This window comes from Aulonocara stuartgranti, assembly GCF_965226115.1.
Source record: "Aulonocara stuartgranti genome assembly, chromosome: 3".
Lineage (NCBI taxonomy): Eukaryota > Metazoa > Chordata > Actinopteri > Cichliformes > Cichlidae > Aulonocara > Aulonocara stuartgranti.
Window position 1 is genome coordinate 25,664,780 of NC_138941.1, and position 20,994 is coordinate 25,685,773.

The 20,994-nt window shown below is 39.0% G+C and overlaps 3 protein-coding genes across 3 annotated transcripts; all 3 read right to left on the bottom strand.

Annotated features, from left to right (window-relative positions):
* Positions 1 to 2,755: 2,755 nt before the first annotated feature.
* On the bottom strand, positions 2,756 to 3,583 carry LOC309703763 (protein S100-P-like). The gene is made up of 2 exons (XM_082528656.1): positions 3,356 to 3,583; positions 2,756 to 3,005 (listed from the first exon to the last, which is right to left on the bottom strand). Exons 1-2 carry the CDS (start codon positions 3,491 to 3,493, stop codon positions 2,859 to 2,861), a joined length of 285 nt encoding a protein of 94 aa, XP_082384782.1. The 5' UTR covers positions 3,494 to 3,583; the 3' UTR covers positions 2,756 to 2,858.
* A 420-nt stretch (positions 3,584 to 4,003) lies between these two features.
* On the bottom strand, positions 4,004 to 4,988 carry LOC309704057 (protein S100-G-like). Its single transcript, XM_082529008.1, has 2 exons — positions 4,723 to 4,988; positions 4,004 to 4,245 (listed from the first exon to the last, which is right to left on the bottom strand). The coding sequence occupies exons 1-2, from the start codon at positions 4,858 to 4,860 to the stop codon at positions 4,105 to 4,107; spliced, it is 279 nt and encodes a 92-aa protein (XP_082385134.1). The 5' UTR covers positions 4,861 to 4,988; the 3' UTR covers positions 4,004 to 4,104.
* A 10,219-nt stretch (positions 4,989 to 15,207) lies between these two features.
* Positions 15,208 to 20,354, bottom strand: LOC309702154 (uncharacterized protein). Its single transcript, XM_082526597.1, has 5 exons — positions 20,289 to 20,354; positions 19,268 to 19,615; positions 18,888 to 18,995; positions 15,822 to 15,922; positions 15,208 to 15,514 (listed from the first exon to the last, which is right to left on the bottom strand). Exons 1-5 carry the CDS (start codon positions 20,344 to 20,346, stop codon positions 15,452 to 15,454), a joined length of 678 nt encoding a protein of 225 aa, XP_082382723.1. The 5' UTR covers positions 20,347 to 20,354; the 3' UTR covers positions 15,208 to 15,451.
* Positions 20,355 to 20,994: the final 640 nt, after the last annotated feature.

Below are 20,994 nucleotides of genomic sequence, written 5' to 3' on the forward strand. Positions count from 1 at the left end.
AGCGAGTAGAGGAAGTGAAGAAAGGCAAGTTCAAGTTTAATGACCTTGCAAGTGGATTACAGGTCGGCTAGGGTTCAAAAACGGCTCTGCGCGGCCTTGAGCGCAGCCTGAGGACCAAAATCAGCTGACACAGAAAAGAAAGGTTCACAAATAAGGACATATGTAAGTCAGGTTAAGGGCAGGGACATGTATGACCTCTGTACTGTGTACGTGAAGTTGCAGAGTGTTCCTCTGCCACTAGAGGGAAGCAGAGCCTCTCATTTTCTTCAGTCGTAGCTGAAGAAAGTGTGTTACTTGGCCTATGCTTCCTGGTGGGCTGATACAGCAATGACCTGACCTAAAGTATCACAGAGGTGGATTAAGATGCCTCTGGTCAGAGGATTAACTAAAAGCTGCGTTTCCATGCAGCATCTTTGCAGCTCCATGTCCTTCTGTTATTGTTGCAGCAATTGTTGTTGTGATGTCTGAGTGACTGGGTGTAAACACAATGCAGGTCAGCGATAGTGAGCAGTGTAACTGCTTCACAACCTTTTCAGCATTTGTGTAGATCGTGATTTGCTTTTTGCATTGTTTTAAACTCCCACTCAGGTTCAAAACAGGCCCACTCTGAAACCACTCACATGTTTGAAAATGTGTTTGTGAGCAGACAACAAGCTTGTCTACTTGTAAGTCTGTTGCACAAGAACCAAAACCGCAACTCTGACCACTCGCTTGAGATTTTGAACGTGTCCTCTTCCCCTGCTTGTACCTGGCAGAGGTACTTTTTCCGAGCATCGGTGATACTCTAATAAAGCTACACTCAGCAACGTGATTTAAAACCTTATACATGGAAAATGTCACCGATTGGTTCTGAGCTTCAGATGATTTTATCACATCAAAGCACTTCAAGCTCATAGACTTGCTGTCTAATGACATCAGGTGACACAGGAGAATCTTACATAATCACAATAGCACAAACCCACTCTAACATCTTGCATCTTGCAGAGGCATGGTAAATGGATTGATTCTTATATGGTGCTTTTCTACTCCCCCGGAGTACTCAAAGCGCTGTATACAACATGCCTCATTCACCTATTCACACCCACTCATACAAGCACTTCCTTCTATACTTAAGTGCAATCTAAACATTCACACACATTCACACTCCGATGGACGGATTGAAAAGCAACTTGGGGTTAGTATCTTGCCCAAGGATACTTGGCATGCAGACTGGGAAAGCCAAGGATCGAACCACCAACCTTCCAGTCAGTAGCTGATCTGCTCTACCACCTAAGGCACAGCCACCCCAATAACCCCATCTGCCCTAATACAGATGCCATCATGTAAGAAGCGATCCTATACAAATGTCTGTGTGGAAAGTATGTTACGACTTGCTAAATTAAGTCGTAACAAGCACCTCTGTCTTAACTCTGTCATTTCCTGTCCCTTCCAACAACTCTCCATCCACTGGAGATATATTTCTAAAGGTCATGTTTCTCTGCACACATACGGAAATGTGAATCTGCCGTTGCCGTTCTTGTTTTTGGTTTTGATTTTTCTTACCCTTTGTAAGAGCCTTGAGAAAATGCCCCAAGGTTTTCAGGAAATGCATTTCGGGAACTGAAATGTGCTTCAGTTAAAGCTCGATGATTATGTTATACTTGCCTGTACTTGCACAATTCGTTTTGAGAAGGTTTGGTAATCCCTAAATGTTTAGAATTCATGCAAAGAATGCATGTAAAGCCGAAACTGCACTGTAATTACATTTTGTTGTTTCCAATATTTGGGATTGTTAAACTGTTTCGTAACTTTTTGTTTGCTGTATAGACTCAGTTTTACAGTATAATGCTGTAAAATTTATAAAATGTTACTGCTACCACTCTTACATCCGATTTGGGGGGGGGGGTTACACCAGCATTGTAAGCTGTTATTGTCCATTTTTGTCCTTTGTAACTCAAATTCAGCACAACATATTTGTATTTATGTGCTCTACAAGTTATGTTGAGCTTTACTGCTAAAAAAACATCTCAAACATCTCAATAAAACATTTTGAAAAACATGTACCTGGATTTAATCACACATCTTCTTTATCCATAATTCATGGTTTCTGTAGCTCTGACAATGCCACTGCATGATAGGTTAATCAAGCAAATAGTAAACATGGGAAGTGGACATAGCTGTGGTTAGAGTGAAGCACAGCTATGTCCCTTTTGTTTTCTTACTTTTGTAAAATTGGGCCCCAACAATAAGACAAGTTTCTACAGGTAGGGCTCACGGAAGTATTTCATACAGCTGGTGTTTCAGACTGTGCCAACCTACAATTCCTACATGCACATTCCCTGTAAGGTCATATACTGCATTTGTGTGCATTTATTGGAGATATTTTCTGTAATTTGTTTAATTCTGTATGAAGTTATTATTATTATTATTATTATTATTATTATTATTATAGTTATTATAGTTATTAAATTATTACATGTGGTAATAATTGTGCCAGCTGAGATATAAACCTTGCTGTGCCATCATTTTGGTTTAATTTCACTGTCAATCCATTTTCACTGGTTGATGTTTGTTGCCACAAGATAATCCTGAATCATGTTTTAACCTTCTGTCATTGCATTTACTCTGGTTTGCAGCTGTCTGTGCTTCTGTGTGGCTGGACCTGAGTTATTATTATTACTACAGCTAATGTTTACTACTTCTGTTACACCATGTATTAGGTGTAAAAATCTTCTAAATGTTTGCAATTCCATATAAACAACGCTTTACAACCATGTTCAGGAAGATAAACCAATTTATTCATCTGTTACAAAACAAGTGGAATTTCAGCAGTGTTATGCAGCTGTTGGTGCTTTTGTCTCCACCCCAGGGTGTGGTCTCTACTTCTTGCTCTTAGTTGGCACACCACGGAAGCAGCAGGTCAGATCAGCTACCACCGCCATAAACTCCTTAAAGTCCACCACGCCATCTCCATCAGAATCAAGAGATTTGACCAGGTCATCCACTGCTTTTTTGTCCTTTGCTCCCTGTGAAGACCAACAGAACACCAGTGCTGTAAGCTACAGTCTGCAAGCTGCCAAATAGGGCCTCACTTTTTAGTCAAATAAAAACAGTTAAAACTAAACAAAATGTTGTTGTTCAAGTTAAACAATCAGTCTGAAAACACCATTAGGCTGACACCTTTTGTTAAATTTTAAACATCACAACTTGTCGGAAACACTTTTAAAAACAACTAGAAGCATGCAGCTGCAGGATGATATGTCCTTACTGCTTTCATTTTGCAAGTTAACCACCAAAACCAATCACCAACACATGAATTTGTATATTTTGCAGCATATAGTAAAAACACAGGTATGCCCTCTGGGGTGTACATTACCGAGATCATTTCAGGCATTTCCTTTTCCAGCAACGTCTTGACTTCAGATTTGGACAGACTGTTCGGGTCGCCATCAGTTTTTGCATACTTTCCAAAGGTGTCGAGCAGCATACAGATGGACACCTGTAGCTGAGTCATGGTTCCTGGCTGATGGGTAGTTATTAAACAGGTAGAGAAAAAGAAATGGAAGGTCGACAGAGCAATACCTGTGCAGGCAGTGACGGAAAAGAGGAGATACGGTTCTTTTTATACCTTTAAAAATGGGCTTGGCCACATTGGGAAGACAAAACCTCTAAAGGTGTGGCAGTGTTTGCTGCACATATCAGGTTAAATACTCTGAGAACACAACCTCATTCTCCCAACGCCCAGTATGCAAATACTGAAAGGCCATATGCAGCTTTAGTCATTTGCTAGTGGACTTTGGTGAAAATTAAATGAATATTTAATTGTTGATAAACATTGTGCTTTGGATATGAGTTTAACTTTTCTACCACTGCATTTCCTGTGTTTGGCATTTGTCTGTGCTTCTGCATAGGACTGGACTTAAGCCACTAAAAGCCATACCATTTTTAACCCTGTATTTAAAAAAAAGTACACTGTGTAAATATCATTCTAGGTTATGCATTTTTATATTAAATCACAACTATGTGCAGGTAGATAAATCCCTTTATTCAGCTGTTACATAACAAGAGGCATTGCAGAGATAATAGGCAGTTGCTGCTGTTGTTCCCAGGGTGTGGTCACTACGCTCACTTCTTGCAAGGGCGGCCGTGGCAGACGCAGGTGATAGAAGCTACCAGCACCATGAACTCGTTGAAGTCGACCTCACCGTCTCCATTGAAGTCCAGCTCTTTGAACAACTTGTCCAGGTCTTCTTGATTCTGTGCTCCCTGTATAAATCAAAAGATTGTGTCACTAGTGCTACATTTTCTAAACTGCCAAAAGTGTTGTTGTCAGTATCATTTTTATTCAAATTTAGCCTTTTTCAAGATCACGTTGTTCCAGTTCGATGACAAACAACCCTGAGATGTATTTGATTGTCTTTACTTTTCAAAAAAATTGAAACACCGTATAAAAACATCAAAAAGCAAACAGCTGACTGTTTTACCAACCAAAACCGAGCATGCAAATTTTTTGTAATCATTCAGTGTCTTTATTGTACTTGAACTCCTACCATGAGTCAGGATGTTTTCTAACTTCATGATAAACTCTTGCATACAGTATATTTAGTTGATAAATATACTTAAATACATAATGTTATGTAAATTTAAGCCTATGTGGCTGATCCTCGCTGAGCAGATATCAGCACTGTACCCAGCGGTGACATGTACATGGCCCAGCACATGCGTGCAAGGAATGAACAGTACCTTGAGCAGTCCAGGCAGCTCGCTTTCCAGCAGAGCCTTGACCTCGGCTTTTGTTAGGCTGTCCGGCTTTCCATCCTTTCCTGCATATGTATCAAAGACCTTCATCATGCAAGCCACGGACGTCTCCAGCTGTGTCATGATTGCTGTCTGACAGGTGGTTATTCAGGTAGAGAGGAAAAATTGGAGGTGGACAGAGCAGTAGCTGTACAGGGAATGAAGGGTTAGAGAGGGGATTCTTTTTATACCTTTAAAAAAATAGGTTTGGCACCACTGATAAGACCAGCTTCTATTGCTGAGGTAGTGCTTCCTCAAATGTTTGACTCCAACTTAGTAAACACAACCTTGGACCTGCATCGCCCAATATTCGCATCACCTGAAAGGCCATATGCAGCTTTGGTCATTTACTTGTTGACTTAAGGCGAGGCCGATCTATTAACAGAACAACAAAGGTAATAAATTCTATGATTTAAAGCAGTAACTAAGCGATTGATTTATTATACAAGCTGAGCTGCAAAGTCTGTTGTCGTTATCATCCAAAGACGATAATGAAACAAGTTTAAACCTGCTGTCAGTGCAGCTTTTACTGTGGTTGGTGGCTGTCTGCGTGTCTATGTAGGGTCGGATTTAAACCACAATAGGAAAGTTACGAAAACTGAGTACACGCGGGCGGTAATCTGTTCTCTCTCATAAATGATGTTGTGGAAATTGTGCTCTCTTACAATATATATATCTATGCATGAAACATCAAAAGCATTTTTGTGGTCAGATAACATGTCACAACATGCCTCTTGCTTCATTATGTCAAACACAATGAGAAATAAAGTTCCTCATGCAGATTGGATGGCAAAGGAGGAATCAAAGATGATGGCGTTCAGTGGACCGAGTACCCGAGTCATACTTTCGAATTTCACTTTTTATTTTAAAAACAAAGCATGTGGATGTGGTGAAAGTGCAAGGGTGCAAGCTTGCAAGTAGAAGAAAGCTTCTGAGACTGTAAAAACCTGGCCATTCAGTAGCGGTTAACACGTTTTGGAGGGTACATCATGGCAAGCAGGCCAGGTCTAGTATCACACTGTAAGTTTGGTTTGTCCCTCTGTCAGTCTGAACCTGGCTGACTCAACAGGTCAAATATTTGCATTGCTTTTGTCCGTCTAGTACATGTTAATCACCGCTTTCTGATATTATCACAAACCCAAATGTGTTAATGCAAAGTAATGTGACACTAAAACTGATCTGTCTTGTAGCTGTTGGTATCACTTTCTGAGGCAGAGTTGTTTTAAGGGTGTAAAAAACACTGCAATTTTAAGTTTACCTGAAAATTAAACCATTTTCTAAATATTTTCCAGTACAGCACATTTTGCAGCTTTGCCAAATGGTGTAGACTTTTCATACCACAGATTGTATATTGTCAGTACTCAGTGCTTCATGGTGAAAACTAAGCTTGGTCTCATGGCTTCTGTTTCTATTGTGTCACTGTTTTTTTCACTGTGGTGAAAGGTGATAAAACATCTTTACGTGGCTCTCCATTTATAGGTTCTTTCCTCTTGCTCTTTTCTCCTTTTATATGCGTCTGCCATCTAAAGCAGCCAAATCCCTCAGCCTTAACGTGATGATTAAATTATTTGTGCGCAGCTGTTTAAATTTGCACCCTGAAAATGCTTTTTATTGTCCACCATGCGTAACTCTGTGTGTGAAACAAAAACTTGACAAATATTTTAGGTATTAAACAACAAATCCTGCAAATACATTTGAGTATACTGAGTATATTTCACTATGACATGAAAGAGATGCTAAGAGATAATATCTTTCCTTTGCACAGCAGTTAGTTTTCCATGTATGGTAACCAAACTGATTTTGACTGTAAGCTGTAAAGCTCTGCTCTATTCATGTGTTGTTGACAGGCAGTTTGACCTGGAGACATGCTAAACAATGCCAACTCTACAAACATGAAAGTGATTCTTGGAAATTCACCGTCAGGGGTTCCTATGAAAGGCGGTGCCTTGACTTTTGCTGTTTAAAAAGAAATTAGAGCGCCTTCCCTGGTTATTGTAAAATCATATATGATATTATAACATTGTCATTATTTTTATAGAAGCTGAAGATGAGCACAATATCTTGAAATAGGAGTAAAAACGAACAGTGGTATATACAATATATAACATAAAATATGTTCAATGTGTGATGTACACTGGCATTATGCCAAAGTCAACAGTGTGCGTATACACACGATGCGGTGTATTGGGTGGAGTACTGGATAAACAGGTGCAGAGAACTAAAGTCTTAAGGCTGCAAACCTAATGCATCAACACTTTAAACAACTTATTGTGATACACACAAACAAAACATAATCTTTCACTTCAAGGTGGCTGTAGCAGGAAGGTGGGTGGCTCCCCCTAGTCTCCATGCCAAATATCCTTGTGTTAGATATTAACCCTAAGTTTCTCTCCGGTGCGTCTATTGGAGTATCAATGTATGTAAATGTTAGTTAGTAAGAAGTTGTTACGGTCACTGGGGGGACTCAAACGCGGGACTCCTTGCTCAAAGGAAGAACGGAGGGTTTTATTTACAAACACCAGGTGAAATGTGTGACAGTGACTCAGTGCTATATACAAGCATGCGGGGATCAGGGCTCCAGGGAATCCACGGGGAAAAACAGGGGAACACTCTCACTCCTCCTCAGTCTCTCTTGGCGTCTCACCAGTCATTTACTCCTCTCTCACACCAGAAACTCAGTAGGGAACAAGGGCAGGTCCAGGGGTACAGGTCAACAGAGATGGCCAGTAACGCGTTACTTGTAACTTGTTACTTGTAATGCGTTACTGTAATCCGATTACTTTTTTCAAGTAACGAGTAAAGTAAGGGATTACTATTGCAAAAACGGTAATTAGATTACCATTACTTTCCCGTAGGAACGCTGCGTTACTGCGTTACTAAAACCGTGATTTTTTTGCGAGAATGTCTCATGACAGTGACGTAAGCGAGTGCGACGTTCGTGACAACAGCTGTGTGCAGATCAACAATGGATCACATATCGATTGTGGGAGAGAGTATGAGCGTGCAGCGTTTAAAGCGTGGAAGTACTGACCTTACTTTGAGTTTGATTCCATAAAAAGTGACAAAAACATTAGTGTCCGTTGTGCGTGGGAAGAAAACTTTTTACAGCGAAAAAACCCCCCCTAAACGTCCAAGCAAGCACCAAGTGCACAACGATGTAATGAGAAACTCACAGAGAAACTCGCGGATTCTTTAACTGACCGCTGCACACCTGCACCAGAGCACACCTCCGCCTACCCTGCTCCTGCTTTACAGGTGAAAATAGAGCAACAGGACCGCTAGTCTTTGATTTTATTTACTTTCTGCTGTGTTTTACTTGCATCTATTTGAAAGAGTGAGTGTAAACACAAAAAAATATTTTATTTTATGTGCTGGAATGTGCAGAAAATCGGTTTAAATATTAAACAAATTTCTTCCAGTCAGAGAATGTTGCATATAATTACATTTTTGCTTGATTCATAAAGTTAAAAGATTAAAACTAACAAAACAAGTTTTAAAAAGAGACTTTTCCATTTGATTACATTCTGTATGATGAATTATGTAGAAAAAGTAGAATTGGGCTGAAAGATCTATCGCTTTATTACCTCTTCAGGTTGTAAATCGTGTTTTTAAAAAGTAACTAAGTAATTAATTACTTTTGAAAATAAGTAATCAGTAAAGTAACGGGATTACTTTTTTGGGGAAGTAATCAGTAATTAGTTACTGATTACTTTTTTCAAGTAACTTGACCAACACTGCAGGTCAAGCAACGATCCAGCGAAGAGCAGTCTCGCTTCTTCCCTTTAGTAGAGGCCAGTTAATGAGGCGGAGGTGTTGATCATCTCCCAGGTATGTAGACCAAAGGCGGGAGCCCACAATGAACTCCGCCCAGGCGACAGAGGGGGAGAGGGAGAAAGAGGGAGAGAGAGAACAAAGCAGAACTTCTCAGGCAGATCTGTCGGACCGTGACAGAAGTAAGTTGGCAAAAATCATAGAATTAAGTGCTTGGGGGAATCTGGCATGTTGTATTAAGTGCTTTGAGTACTCAAAAATTGCTATTTAAGAATCAGTCCATTTACAATGCATTGCTTCTGTTTATAGCACATGGAGCTGTGTATTGTATTTATCTTATCATGTACAGTCATATGACTCAGACAAGATTATTGCCTGAGTCATATGAACAAAAGACGGTTCTGGAATGCGGCACTCCCTAAAACAGGGAATGGTAACTGGAATATACCAACTACTGACACATTAGTGGGGGACCACCATTATAAACCAAATATTTACTTCTAATATGATTACAGTTGTGTTCATAATCACTCATTGTGGACATAACTGCCATCGTTTCAGTTTTAATTATTGCTTTGAACTGTTCCTTTTCAAGTTTTCATAAGTTTGAATTTATTTTGGATTTTCTTTAAGTCACACGGGGTCAAAAGTATAGAAACACAAGGGGAGCTGAAAGTTCTAGTGTGTTTTAACTTGATAAGACCGAGGCGTATTAACTTCTTGTCACTAAACATGATTGAGTACGACTGGTAGTTTGTCATGCCAGCATTTTTTTATAGCGCTTATCGGCTTGACCAATACTCAGAACAATAGGAAAGTCCAGGGAACTCAGTGAAGATCTAGGAAGGAATTGTGGATTTATGTAAATTGGGAAGGAGTCTTGGACTCATGTCTAAACAACTGCATAATCCAATATCATAATTTTAAGGAGCTGAAACACTTCTTTGCAAGCTTTGCAAGCTTTGCACGCTTTGCACGCTTTGAGGTGAAGGGACCAGAGGCAGCAGCAAAAACATCAGACAGCAGCAGCAATTTAAGGGATATGAGGTGAGGCGCACACTGAGGGCAGAGAACCCCATGAAGGCCGCTGGTCCAGATGGTGTGACGGGAAGGGTTCTAAAAGAATGCGCAGATCAGCTGGCTGGGGTCTTCACTAAGATCTTCAACACTTCACTCTCCCAGTCCTGCATCCCACCATGCCTAAAGTTGGCCACAATTGTCCCACTGCCAAAACGTACAGACAGCCTCAATGACTACCAACCTGTTGCTCTAACACCTGTTATAATGAAGTGCTTCGAGAAACTGGTCCGACGTCACATCATGTCCCGCCTGCCACCCACACTCGACCCGCTCCAGTTCGCATACAGAGATAACAGATCAACTGAAGATGCCCTTGGCACAATGCTCCACACTACCTTCTCTCACCTGGAACAACAGGGGCGTTACGCCGGGCTGCTCTTTGTTGCCTTAACACCAGCTCTCCACAAGGCTGTGTACTGAGTCCCCTGCTGTACACTCTGTACACATATGACTGTGTTAAACGTCTTCAAGCAACTTAAAGAAGTCCAGACGCTTTTCTTTGCAAGCTCCTTTGACTACGATGACCTGGATGACTGAGAACCTTCAGACAAGGTGCAATAATAACAGTGTGCAATACACATGCACTTATTGTTCATTTTATTACTAAGTGAAGTTACTGTGTTGTGTTGTGATGTGTCGTGTTGTGTTGTACGTAGTGCCGACGTGGGACAGTTTTCCAATTTCATTGTACTATTGTACTATGTGTGACTGTGCAATGACAATAAAGAGTTATCCTAAATGATTATATGTAAGGATGGGACAGTTTAGACCTGCTGTTGCACCAATTCCTTTTTAATTTCATTCAGGCCTTTCTAACCAATTTTAAAATGTTTCCGCCTTTCTTGTTTTTCTTTAATTGCTGGAATTTATAACAGAGTATGTTTTGAAAGATGACCAAGTAGCAAACCTCCAGATTAAGAAGGTAGATCACACTATAAGATACTGGAGGTGTGAAATTGTAAAGGGTGAGATTGGGCCTGTGGCTCTCTAACCTGACACATCTGAAGCTACAGCCACAGGAAATAACACTTGTTTCACTGTGAATAAAGCTTTTTTTTTTTCTTTTTGAAAACTTTTTCAGAGAACTTATTACAACTTATATATTTATAGCAGTGTTGTAGCACACTCTCACATACAGAGCTCTCATGGCGCGTGTGTTTGAAGTATGGGCAGTATGTGCTGCCCATACTTCAAACATAGGCTAGTTCGTTATCACACCTACGATGGGCTACTTTTGCCTTTGTAAACTATAAAAACTGTTAAGAGAGTGTCAAGGTTCAAAGAAACTGGAAATGAATTAACGACTGCACCATAGGTGATACTTCTCTGGGTGCACATCTACAGTAGGACGAGGTTGATTATAAGGTGCCGGTAAATCAGAATACAACGGCTAGTTTGTTAAATTGTAACAGTAAATGGATTTCTATTTTATAGCACTAGTGACACACCACTAACCCTGAGAGCAAGTAGAGCTGACCAGTGTTGGTCAAGTTACTTGAAAAAAGTAATCAGTAACTAATTACTGAGTACCTCCCCCAAAAAGTAATCCTGTTACTTTACTGATTACTTATTTTCAAAAGTAATTAATTACTTAGTTACTTAGTTACTTTTTAAAAACACGATTTACAACCTGAATAGGTAATAAAGTGATAGATCTTTCAGCCCAATTCTACTTTTTCTGCATAATTCATCATACAAAATGTAATCAAATGGAAAAGTCTCTTTTTAAAACTTTAAACTTTAAATCTTTTAACTTTATGCATCAAGCAAAAACTTATTATTTATATATTGTACTTATATTATATTGTACCCCGCCTCTCGCCCTATGACAGCTGGGATAGGCTCCAGCGCCCCCAGCAACCCTGAAAAGGATAAGCGGAAGCGAATGGATGGATGGACTTATATTATACTTATTATATGCAACATTCTCTGACTGGACGAAACTTGTTTAACATTTAAACTTATTTTCTGCACATTCCAGCACATAAAATAAAATAGTTTTTTGTGTTTACACTCACTCTTTCAAATAGATGCAAGTAAAACACAGCAGAAAGTAAATAAAATCAAAGACTAGCGGTCCTGTTGCTCTATTTTCACCTGTAAAGCAGGAGTGGCGTAGGCGGAGGTTTATCCTGGTGCAGGTGTGCCGCAGCGGTCAGTTAAAGAATCCGCAAGTTTCTCTGTGAGTTTCTCATTACGTCGTTGCGCACTCGGTGCTAGCTTGGAAGTTTAGGGATTTTTTTGCTGTAAAAAGAAGTTTTCTTCCCACGCACAACGGATGCTAATGTTTTTGTCACTTTTTATGGAATCAAACTCAAAGTAAGGTCAGTACTTCCACGCTTTAAACGCTGCACGCTCACACTCTCTCCCGCACTCGATATATTATCCATTGTTGATCTGCACACAGCTGTTGTCACTAACGTCGCACTCGCTTACGTCACTGTCACGAGACATTCGCGCAAAAAACCACGGTTTTAGTAACACAGTGCTTACATGAAAGTAATGGTAATCTAATTACCGTTTTTGCAATAGTAATCCCTTACATTACTCGATACTTGAAAAAAGTTACAAGTTACAAGTAACAAGTAATGTGTTACTGCCCATCTCTGGTGCTGACACATATTTGTTTTTATTTTATGATGCAAAAAGGTTTACAGACAAAACATTTGAAGGGACTTGACACAAAAAGTCTGGTCTCCTACCACTTAATGTATGTGTTTAAACTTTTAAAACTATTGATATTAGTGTTTGGTTTCACAGGCAGAGTTAACAGCCTGGAGCAAGGTGCATCTGTTACTCATTATACTAAGGACTGAGGAAACACCCTTTTATCATCGGCATCGTCGTCGATTGGTGTAGTTTTGTGTTTCTTCTAACTAATCACATGAGAAAACATTTACTCAAAGTAGTAACAAAGTTACCAGTAAATGTTGTACAGCAGATAAGTAATGTTCTTAGTGTGTACAGTATTTGTGCAGACATCTGCACAAACCATTTATTCTTGTTTTATTATAGACGGACTTTAAAAAGGGGGTTAATCCAATGCTAGCTTGCTTTTTTATTGTAACTATCCATAAAACATTTTATTCTGTTATCTCATACAGCTCAATTATACGGACAGGCCCTGTAGATCATTTGGTTAAATGCACCATTTGTGTGTTATGAGCCACCTGTGTGGGCTAATCCAATCGGAACCGTCCATGGGGGGTTATGTATTGGTATTGGACGGTATAAAGTATAAAGTTTACAGGGGAATAATATCCGCAGTGGTCATTGACTCATACCAACTCATGAGACAGCTGCAGGCCTATTCAGTTACTGGCTGTAACTGGCTGCTGGGTTTCCTGACAGGAAGAAAGCAGACAGCAAAGGTCTGCAGTAACACTTCTAGCACAATAACAAGTACAGGGACTCTCGAAGGATGTGGGTTGGGGCCCCTCCTCTTCACTCTGCTGACCCACGACTGCACACCATCACTCAACTTCAACCTTTTCATCAAGTTTGCAGATGATGCAACTGTGGTAGGTCACATCAGCCACAATGATAGAAACCTACTACAGGTGAGAGGTTAACCCTCTGGCAGAGTAGTGCAGCAACAACAACCTGTCCCTGAATGTGGAGAAAACTAAGGAGATCATCATAGACTTCAGGGGAATTCACACCTGCACACCCCACTAACCATCAGTGGTGCTGCTGTGGAGAGCGTAAGCAGTGCCAAGTTCCTGGGTGTGCACATCTCAGAAGATCTCTCCTGATCAAAAAACACAGCATCACTGGTCAGTAAAGCCCAACAGCGACTCTGCAAACTGAGGAGAGCAAGAGCCTCAACCCCCAGCTGCATCACTGTGTGGTATGGCTCCTGCACTGGGTCCTTCCGGAAAAGTTACAACGGCTAGTGAGAGCAGCAGAGAGGATTGTGGGTACCTCTCTTCCCTCTCTCCAGGACAGCTACTGCATCTGCCTAATCTGGAAAGCCCTCTGTATTACAGGTGACTGCACTCATCCGTCCAACAGCATCTTCAGTTTGCTGCCATCATGAAGGAAACTGAAGAGCCTCCGGGCTAGAACCAGCAGATATAGAGACAGCTCCGTCCGTCAGGCTGTCGGGATGCTGAATTCACTCCCTGCTGTCACACACATGAACCCCAGACCTGCATTCGCCTCGTTCCTCTGAAACCCCCAACCCCCAAACATATAAAACTCTGAACCACCACCATTGCCCTTTCACTGACTGCCCCACCCCCCACTTGCACACCCACGCGAACTTGCCCACAATCACTATGATTGAGTTGGACACTGCTGTTTATATAAGATAGTATTGTATTGTATGGTGTTTTACATAAGATTCCTGTTTTATTTTTCATCTTTTAATCTTTATATTGTTTGAGTCTACACTTAGGACCATGGGAGCAAATTCTTGTGTATGACTGTACATATGTTCTTTGACAATAGCTGACTTTGACTTCAGTTGTTAGAACATTTAGCAAAAAAGCAGACATTCAGCCCAATGGCTAAAGACTTTGGGCAGACATTGGCTGTTCGTTCATCCAAGGATTAAAGCATAGGTGTAATTCTTAAATAGTTTGAATTAAACCTTGAAAGTCTGCACTTCAATTACACATCAAATGCTTCAGTGACAATCGTCATGCCGTCGTTGTCCCAAAGACGGAGCACTGCATGTAAGCATCTCGTGTTTTCTGCAATAGTATATGTTGCAGTTTGAGGTCTGTCAGTCTTTGCTCACCACCAAATGTTACTAGGACATTTGGCTCAGATGCTTAGGTAGGTCATCTAAAAACAGGAAACCCGCTGGTTTGATTTCCTTGGGCAAATTTAAATTGTTGTCAAATTGTTCTGAATGCTTGAATAAATGTGTGACTGTAGCTTGTACTGTGGGAGCACTGAGCCAGCAAGAACCAGGATGAGAAAAATGTTTATAGTTATAAACATCACGTATGGGTTGCTAAGTCAACTTGGAGGTCAGTGTTCAGAGAAAAGGTATTTTAGGAGCTCGTCGCTAACTGGTCTGATTCTGCCTTCAATCATGGTGAAAACACTGAAACGTTGACCTTATTACATGAATACAGAGAAGATGTACTGAATGATGAGGACACATTTATAATATCAGAGACATGCATTTAATGTCTCAGATTTATTTGAGATGTACAAGTTTTGTATGGTTGATACGACAAACACACACATAGCAAACCTTCGCCCGTCACAGGCGTACTTTCCACTTCCTGTCACTGACCTACTATACAGTCACCCCTGAACACCACACTTTCCATTCAGCATCCTAATCGTAAGCTGTAATCATTACGAAACCTGCGTGTTCAGTGTCGCATTTTTAACCCTCACTGTTGCTGATCGTGTTTTAGCCCGATCAAATTCTGCCTGGTACCATTATCAGTGTATAACCCTGTGATTTTGGGTGTATCCTATATGATGTCTGCATGATCAGAGTGATTTTCCCCCTGAAATACCGAAATAAATTGCACAAAACATTTTTAAGCAAGAAATTACACAAAAATCCTGAATATAGCAAAGATGCCACAAATTAAAAACTATGCAAATTCATCATTTATTTTATTTTTTTATTTGTCAGAAGGTTAAATAAACACATAAACATATTATTATTTTGTGATTCAGGCTTTATGGGACTAACACCCCATCACTGAAATTAATTTTAATTAAGATGTAGTTTATAGAAAAATACATACATATTTACAACCACATATGGGGGTTTTTGCAATCATGCAAAAATGTAAGAAAAATATGCTATATACAGGACAGAAAGTACACAAGAAAACTCTGGAGCCGACACTCATTTACTTTCTTTGGGATCCACATGCTCGAAGTAGAAGGATTCATACAGAGGCACTTGCCGCTGAAAGAGAAGGACATAAAGAAGAAGCTCATCAGTCAGACATCACAGACCGAGGCGCTCCACAGGTCAGTGTTTCCTAAAATGCACAACCTAAAACTCAACAGGCAATCTGAGTTTAACACATAGTTAGGTAGAAACATTATGTCAGTTATATTTTTATGATGTCTCAATGTTGAAGTCACCGTGAATAACTCAGTGAAAATGGATCAACATGTATTTGGACTGTTTAAAAATGATTTTCAGTACTGTTTCCTATTGTCCCCCTAAACTAACTAAAACATCACCCTGAAATGAACCCCGTTCTCACCCACTGAGACGAGCCTCTGGAGGAGCTTGTGCTGTCTTTGTCTGCATCTGCCATCTCGGAGTCTACGTGGGGAACCTCGTAGATGACTCGGGCTGCTAGTGCTGAAAACACACACGTCCACATAGAAATGATTACAAGGATTTAAATTGCATTTTCTTTTTAAAATAATGACCTAATTGGGAGCCGCATTTAATCCTTTCGGTCTCTGTTACTGTTACTGTAATGTTACAAACATGTTACAATACTTCATCCCTCCTTATATTTTCATTTTTAACAAACTTATCTCTGTCAGTGTTTAAACTGTGGCATCCTGTTATTATGGGATGAAATGGACTTTACAATAATTCACACTTTATCTACTTCACTTCTGCACCTGTGGAGACTCAAACCAAGAACCTTCCTGCTGTGAGGAGACGGCACCAACCACAGTGTTTTGTTTTTCCATATCTGCATCAATTACTCACCTCCAGCAGTATCTGAACCAGCTGTTTCAGCTATCATCGTGTGCCAGTCTCAGCTCATTGACCATCTGCTCTTCAGTGACTGGCTTCCTCTTTTTAATTAAATCAGACTTTAGATTTGCCCATATCTACATGTGCTTCTTCTTTAATCTGATGCCAGCAGTCAGTTTAAAAACTAAACCATTTTGAACTATTGCATTCTTTATTTGATAACACAATTTTGCAGCCTTTTTCACAACCCTAGTGTATTAAAACATTATCCTTGGCACACAACGCTATTCAATTTCAGCCCCAAATATTTCTAATTGAAACACTATTATGTTGTTGTTGTTTTTCAATGTAGACTTGTTTCATGAGTAGATCATCTATCAAGAGGAAATTTGCTCTTTTGAGGTTGAACTCCAAATTGTTCCTAGTGAATCAAGTATTAATGAATGTATGAATGCAGCTTGTAGTGTAGAACGACTTTGAGTTTTCAGTGTTATAAATATAATAAAGTAAAAACGCATGTTATTATAAAGTGGTAGGGTACTTACAAAAAGAAAAAAAAAGTGATGTGATCCAAAAACCCAAAGTTTTCTGCTTGTTATCACAACCAGGCCTCCTGTTAGCAGCTCTTTTATCTTTCAGTCAGTAGAAAGCTGCTGTCACGTGTACAGATTGTTCAAAATTACAGATTACTCCTACCCAATCCAATTTCATTACAGTGGGTTGCACAGAGTATTATAGTTTAACATTGTGCTGCACAATGTGTTAATGTTTCCTGTAAGAGCGCCACATGAGTTGTGATGTGTATAGAATTGTTTGCTGCAAACAATCGTTTGCTGTTTGGTATTTAAAGAGAGTCTATGGGAACTTCACCGTTGTGGCACATACTTTAAATATAAGGTTACAAGAACTGACAATTCAATTTGAACTGATAGTGTCAAAATATTTTTCTAAAATATAAAAAAAAGTAGATGTTTACTTTCTTCATATTGACTGTTTAAGGTGATGAGATGAAGCTAGCACCTGGATAAATCTCATTGTGTTCCAACTGGTTTCTTACAACTACATTCAAATATACTTCACATTTGTTTTCCGCCACTAACATATATGATAGACTTTGGTGCTCTGTAAGACAGTCTATGTTGTTGTTTATACAGAGGATCCTGTAGGAGAACTTTCTGAAAATTGCCATTTTCATTTTGAACTACCTCCAAGCTCTTTGATTGTGTGCTTTTCTATTACGTATTCATCTACACTGTTTATATCATTCTGTTTGCTATTTATTGCTGTCTTCTACACTCCTGCACAGTTGGCGTGGAACGCCCATAATTTCGTTGTACATGGACAATGACATTAAAGTCCTATTCTATTCGGTTCTATTCTATTTTCCAGGTACCAAGATATTTCTTCTAATGAAACCCTTGAAAAACTTATCAGTCAGGAGCATTAAAATCCATTACATTTGTTATTTAGTATACTAGTTGACTTGATACCAAATAAATAAATAAAAGGCATTTTTCTACTCTTTCTGATCCCTCAAAGAACTTTTACATTAAGTGTAGATTCTTAGATTCAGTTAGTTTCTTCCTTTTAGTTAGTTTATTTGAAAATATTTTGATGTTCTCATGTCAGGGTCAGCTTTGTTGTATTTAATATAATGAGTGTGTCAGGAGTGACAGATATTACAAAACAAGCAGCACTTTTTGCAGGTCTTTGAGTCACAGCCATGAAGATGCCAACAGGTAAAAGGACTGTTTCTTATGCAGCGCTTTTCTACTCTATCTGAGAACTCAAAGCGCTTTATCTTAAACAAGTCCCAGTAAACACAGGTGGTCGAAGAATCAAGCTAAAAACATTTCATATATATTTTTTATTTAATTTATTTTTTACTTACTAGTTAGTACTTTTTTAAAGCCTAGTTTTATTTTGTTTAACAGACGTGTTTGTTCACACCTGGTTTTAGTTTAATGTAAGTACAAAAACCTTGTGGCTCAGTTACTATTTTTCTTTCATCGGTTTTACCACAACACTTAAACTTTGCTGCCATGCAAACTGACAGTTGTGCAAATGTATTAGTGAGGAAAGTGTCAGCCTCCACATTACGAGTCCTAATTTCAAGGCTTTTGATGCAGATTGTTTGGAACTTTTCTTTTTCAGGAATAGTTTTGCGTGATGAAAAATGCGGACTGCAGAAGGTACTAAATGAATGCTGTTCAAATAGCATGTACAGAAACTCACACAGTTTTTTTAAAATCCTCGTGCATTTCCTGCTCCAACTTTTTATTACGTATATGGAAATATTAGCTCCTAACTTGTTTGAATTGGCTCCAATATAGTCCAGTAATAATGTCAAGTTACAGTGGTTGAGGTATATCACAGAGAACTATCTCATCATAAAACAACTGCACATTTATAGTCAAGTGATTATTTTGTTTATTGTTTAAAATGAACCTGTGTTCCTGTGTGTGATACCTGTGTCATGTTCTTTGGTTAAAAGAGTTAAATACAACGTGTCTTTATGTATAGACAAAAACACAAGTAACAAAGAAATATTTTTGTTCAGTCCACCACTCATAACTGTGTCTCTGATGCTTTAGTATTCATTTAAAGTTGGTACCTTGTTTTCTTCGCAGAGTGCAGTAACAGACGAGTGTGATGAGGAGCAAAGGAACCACTACAGCCAGGGAAATGATCACGTTGGTTGGATTCCCAGGATATAAAGAATCTGTTAAATTTGTAATAATATTATAATAATAATTACATCCATCTATCTCATGTAAAAATGCAATGCCTTCTGGTACTATCATGGTAAAATGTTGTGTAATAATTTTTATTTTTTTTTTAAAAGAGGGATAAAAACTGTATTAATTGTCTATTAAGACTACCAAGCCACCTAAAATGACAGTGACAGTACAGTTGATTTCAGTCTGCAGTTGATATTGATTAAATATCAACTACACTCGTAAAAAGGGATTTGAACATGTCACCATACTGAACCTTGTGCACTTTGCGAGTTGTTCCCAGTATCGTTGCCTGTCTTGACTGTGATAACTGTCCCATTTCCTTTAGCCTCAGTTAAAGATGGTATCTCCACAGTCACCTTGCAGATGTACGTCCCTGAATCGTCTGGTCTAATATTTGAGATTTTCAAAAAATAACATTTCTTCTCTTCCTTTTTCAGAAACACATTAGGCTGATCACTCCTAATTTCTGTTTGATTTTTAAGCCAGTTCACTCTAATTCTTTCAAACTTCCCTGTCCAGCAGCAGGTGATGTTTACTGTCTCTCCTTTCCTGACAAAAACATGATCGCTCTGTGTCACAACAAATGTGCCTGATGAAACACCTGTAAGACACAAAGTGGAACATAAGTCATTACAAGACCACACATATTGCATGATTTCTAAAGCTAAAAGCATCAAGGTTTGGTACAAATACAGTATGCAGATATGTTTTCAAGTAGCATGAAAAGAAAAGCAACTGAACTTTTTTAGGTTTCCTAAAGATGTTTCAGCTCACATCAGAGAAGCTTCTGATGTCTTCAAGAAACTTTAAGTAGTTCAGTCACTTTTCCTTCAACATCCTTAGATTACCACACATGTGTCAAACTCCAGGCCTTGAGGGCCAGTGTCCTGCAGGTTTTAGATGTGTCCTTGATCCAACACAGCTGATTGAAATGGCTAAATGACCTCCTCAACATGTCTTGTTCTGCAGAGGCCTGGTAATGAGCTAATCATTTTATTCAGGTGTGTTGACCGAGGGTCATGACAATAATTTTGTTGTCTTTTACATCTGTTATTTAAAAAGCCTTGTATCTTTATAAATCATTCTAGATCTAAGTTAGTCTCACTTCTTAGAACTAAGAACTTTAAACACTGACATATTGAGAAGAAATAATATCAGACATTCATTTATCGCTTGAATATTTATCACAAACAAATTTAGGAAAACTTAACTTTTCCATTTAGAGAGGAATGGTATAAAAACTAAATAATTTGTTAAGTTGTGTTTCTACTTACTCCAGGATGACAGGGTACAGAGAGAGGCGAAAAGCAGGCTACTTAGCAAGATCTTCATCTTGCCACACTGATTCACTACTGAACAGTTACAATCACTTCATCTGTCACAGCTTCTCTTAGTCCCACCCACCACACACACACACACACACACACACACACACTGTGCACCATGTTTTCTTCAAAGATCTTCTGTTTTCTAGAGAAGTGTGAAAACCCACAGATGCTGCTGCTTCCTCCTTCAGACAGACGGCAGCTACAGACAAACTATAGAAGCTGTGACTAAGACTCAGACCTTTCTCTTCCGACTGAAAAGGACACTTTTTTTATCCTCATGCAGAGATGCTGAAATGGGGTCACAATAAAATACATATTAAGGACAGATAATGTAATAAACTGTATTTTTGTTCAAGAATTGTTATTAAAATTGTTTGAAAGTCAATCTTTGTAAGTTTACACACATGCATACATACAAAGTTTACATGTTAACATTAATTTATTTTAATATTTTATTTAATTGTTTTAACTGCACTGTTTTGGGGGTTTTACGTTGCCAGATTATTGTAGTGGTATAGCTTTTGTTCTATTATTATTATTATTTTGTTGAAAACATCCGGGAGGAAGTTGATGTAGGTCACCTGATAACGTGAAATGAGAGTTCATAAATGACGTGAATTGTCATTCTGTGAAGTCCTAAGAGTCTGAAGCT

Bases quoted from the DNA above. Each gene is read 5' to 3' on its own strand.
- LOC309704057 (XM_082529008.1), bottom strand. From the start codon at position 4,860: ATGACACAGCTGGAGACGTCCGTGGCTTGCATGATGAAGGTCTTTGAT. The intron at 4,246-4,722 runs GTACTGTTCATT...TGATTTATACAG, and splicing joins AGCTGCCTGGACTGCTCAAG to GGAGCACAGAATCAAGAAGA.
- LOC309702154 (XM_082526597.1), bottom strand. From the start codon at position 20,346: ATGAAGATCTTGCTAAGTAGCCTGCTTTTCGCCTCTCTCTGTACCCTG. The intron at 15,923-18,887 runs GTACCAACTTTA...GTGTGTTTTCAG, and splicing joins CACTCTGCGAAGAAAACAAG to CACTAGCAGCCCGAGTCATC. The intron at 15,515-15,821 runs GTGAGAACGGGG...CTTCTCTTTCAG, and splicing joins CCAGAGGCTCGTCTCAGTGG to CGGCAAGTGCCTCTGTATGA.
- LOC309703763 (XM_082528656.1), bottom strand. From the start codon at position 3,493: ATGACTCAGCTACAGGTGTCCATCTGTATGCTGCTCGACACCTTTGGA. The intron at 3,006-3,355 runs GTAATGTACACC...TGGTCTTCACAG, and splicing joins AAATGCCTGAAATGATCTCG to GGAGCAAAGGACAAAAAAGC.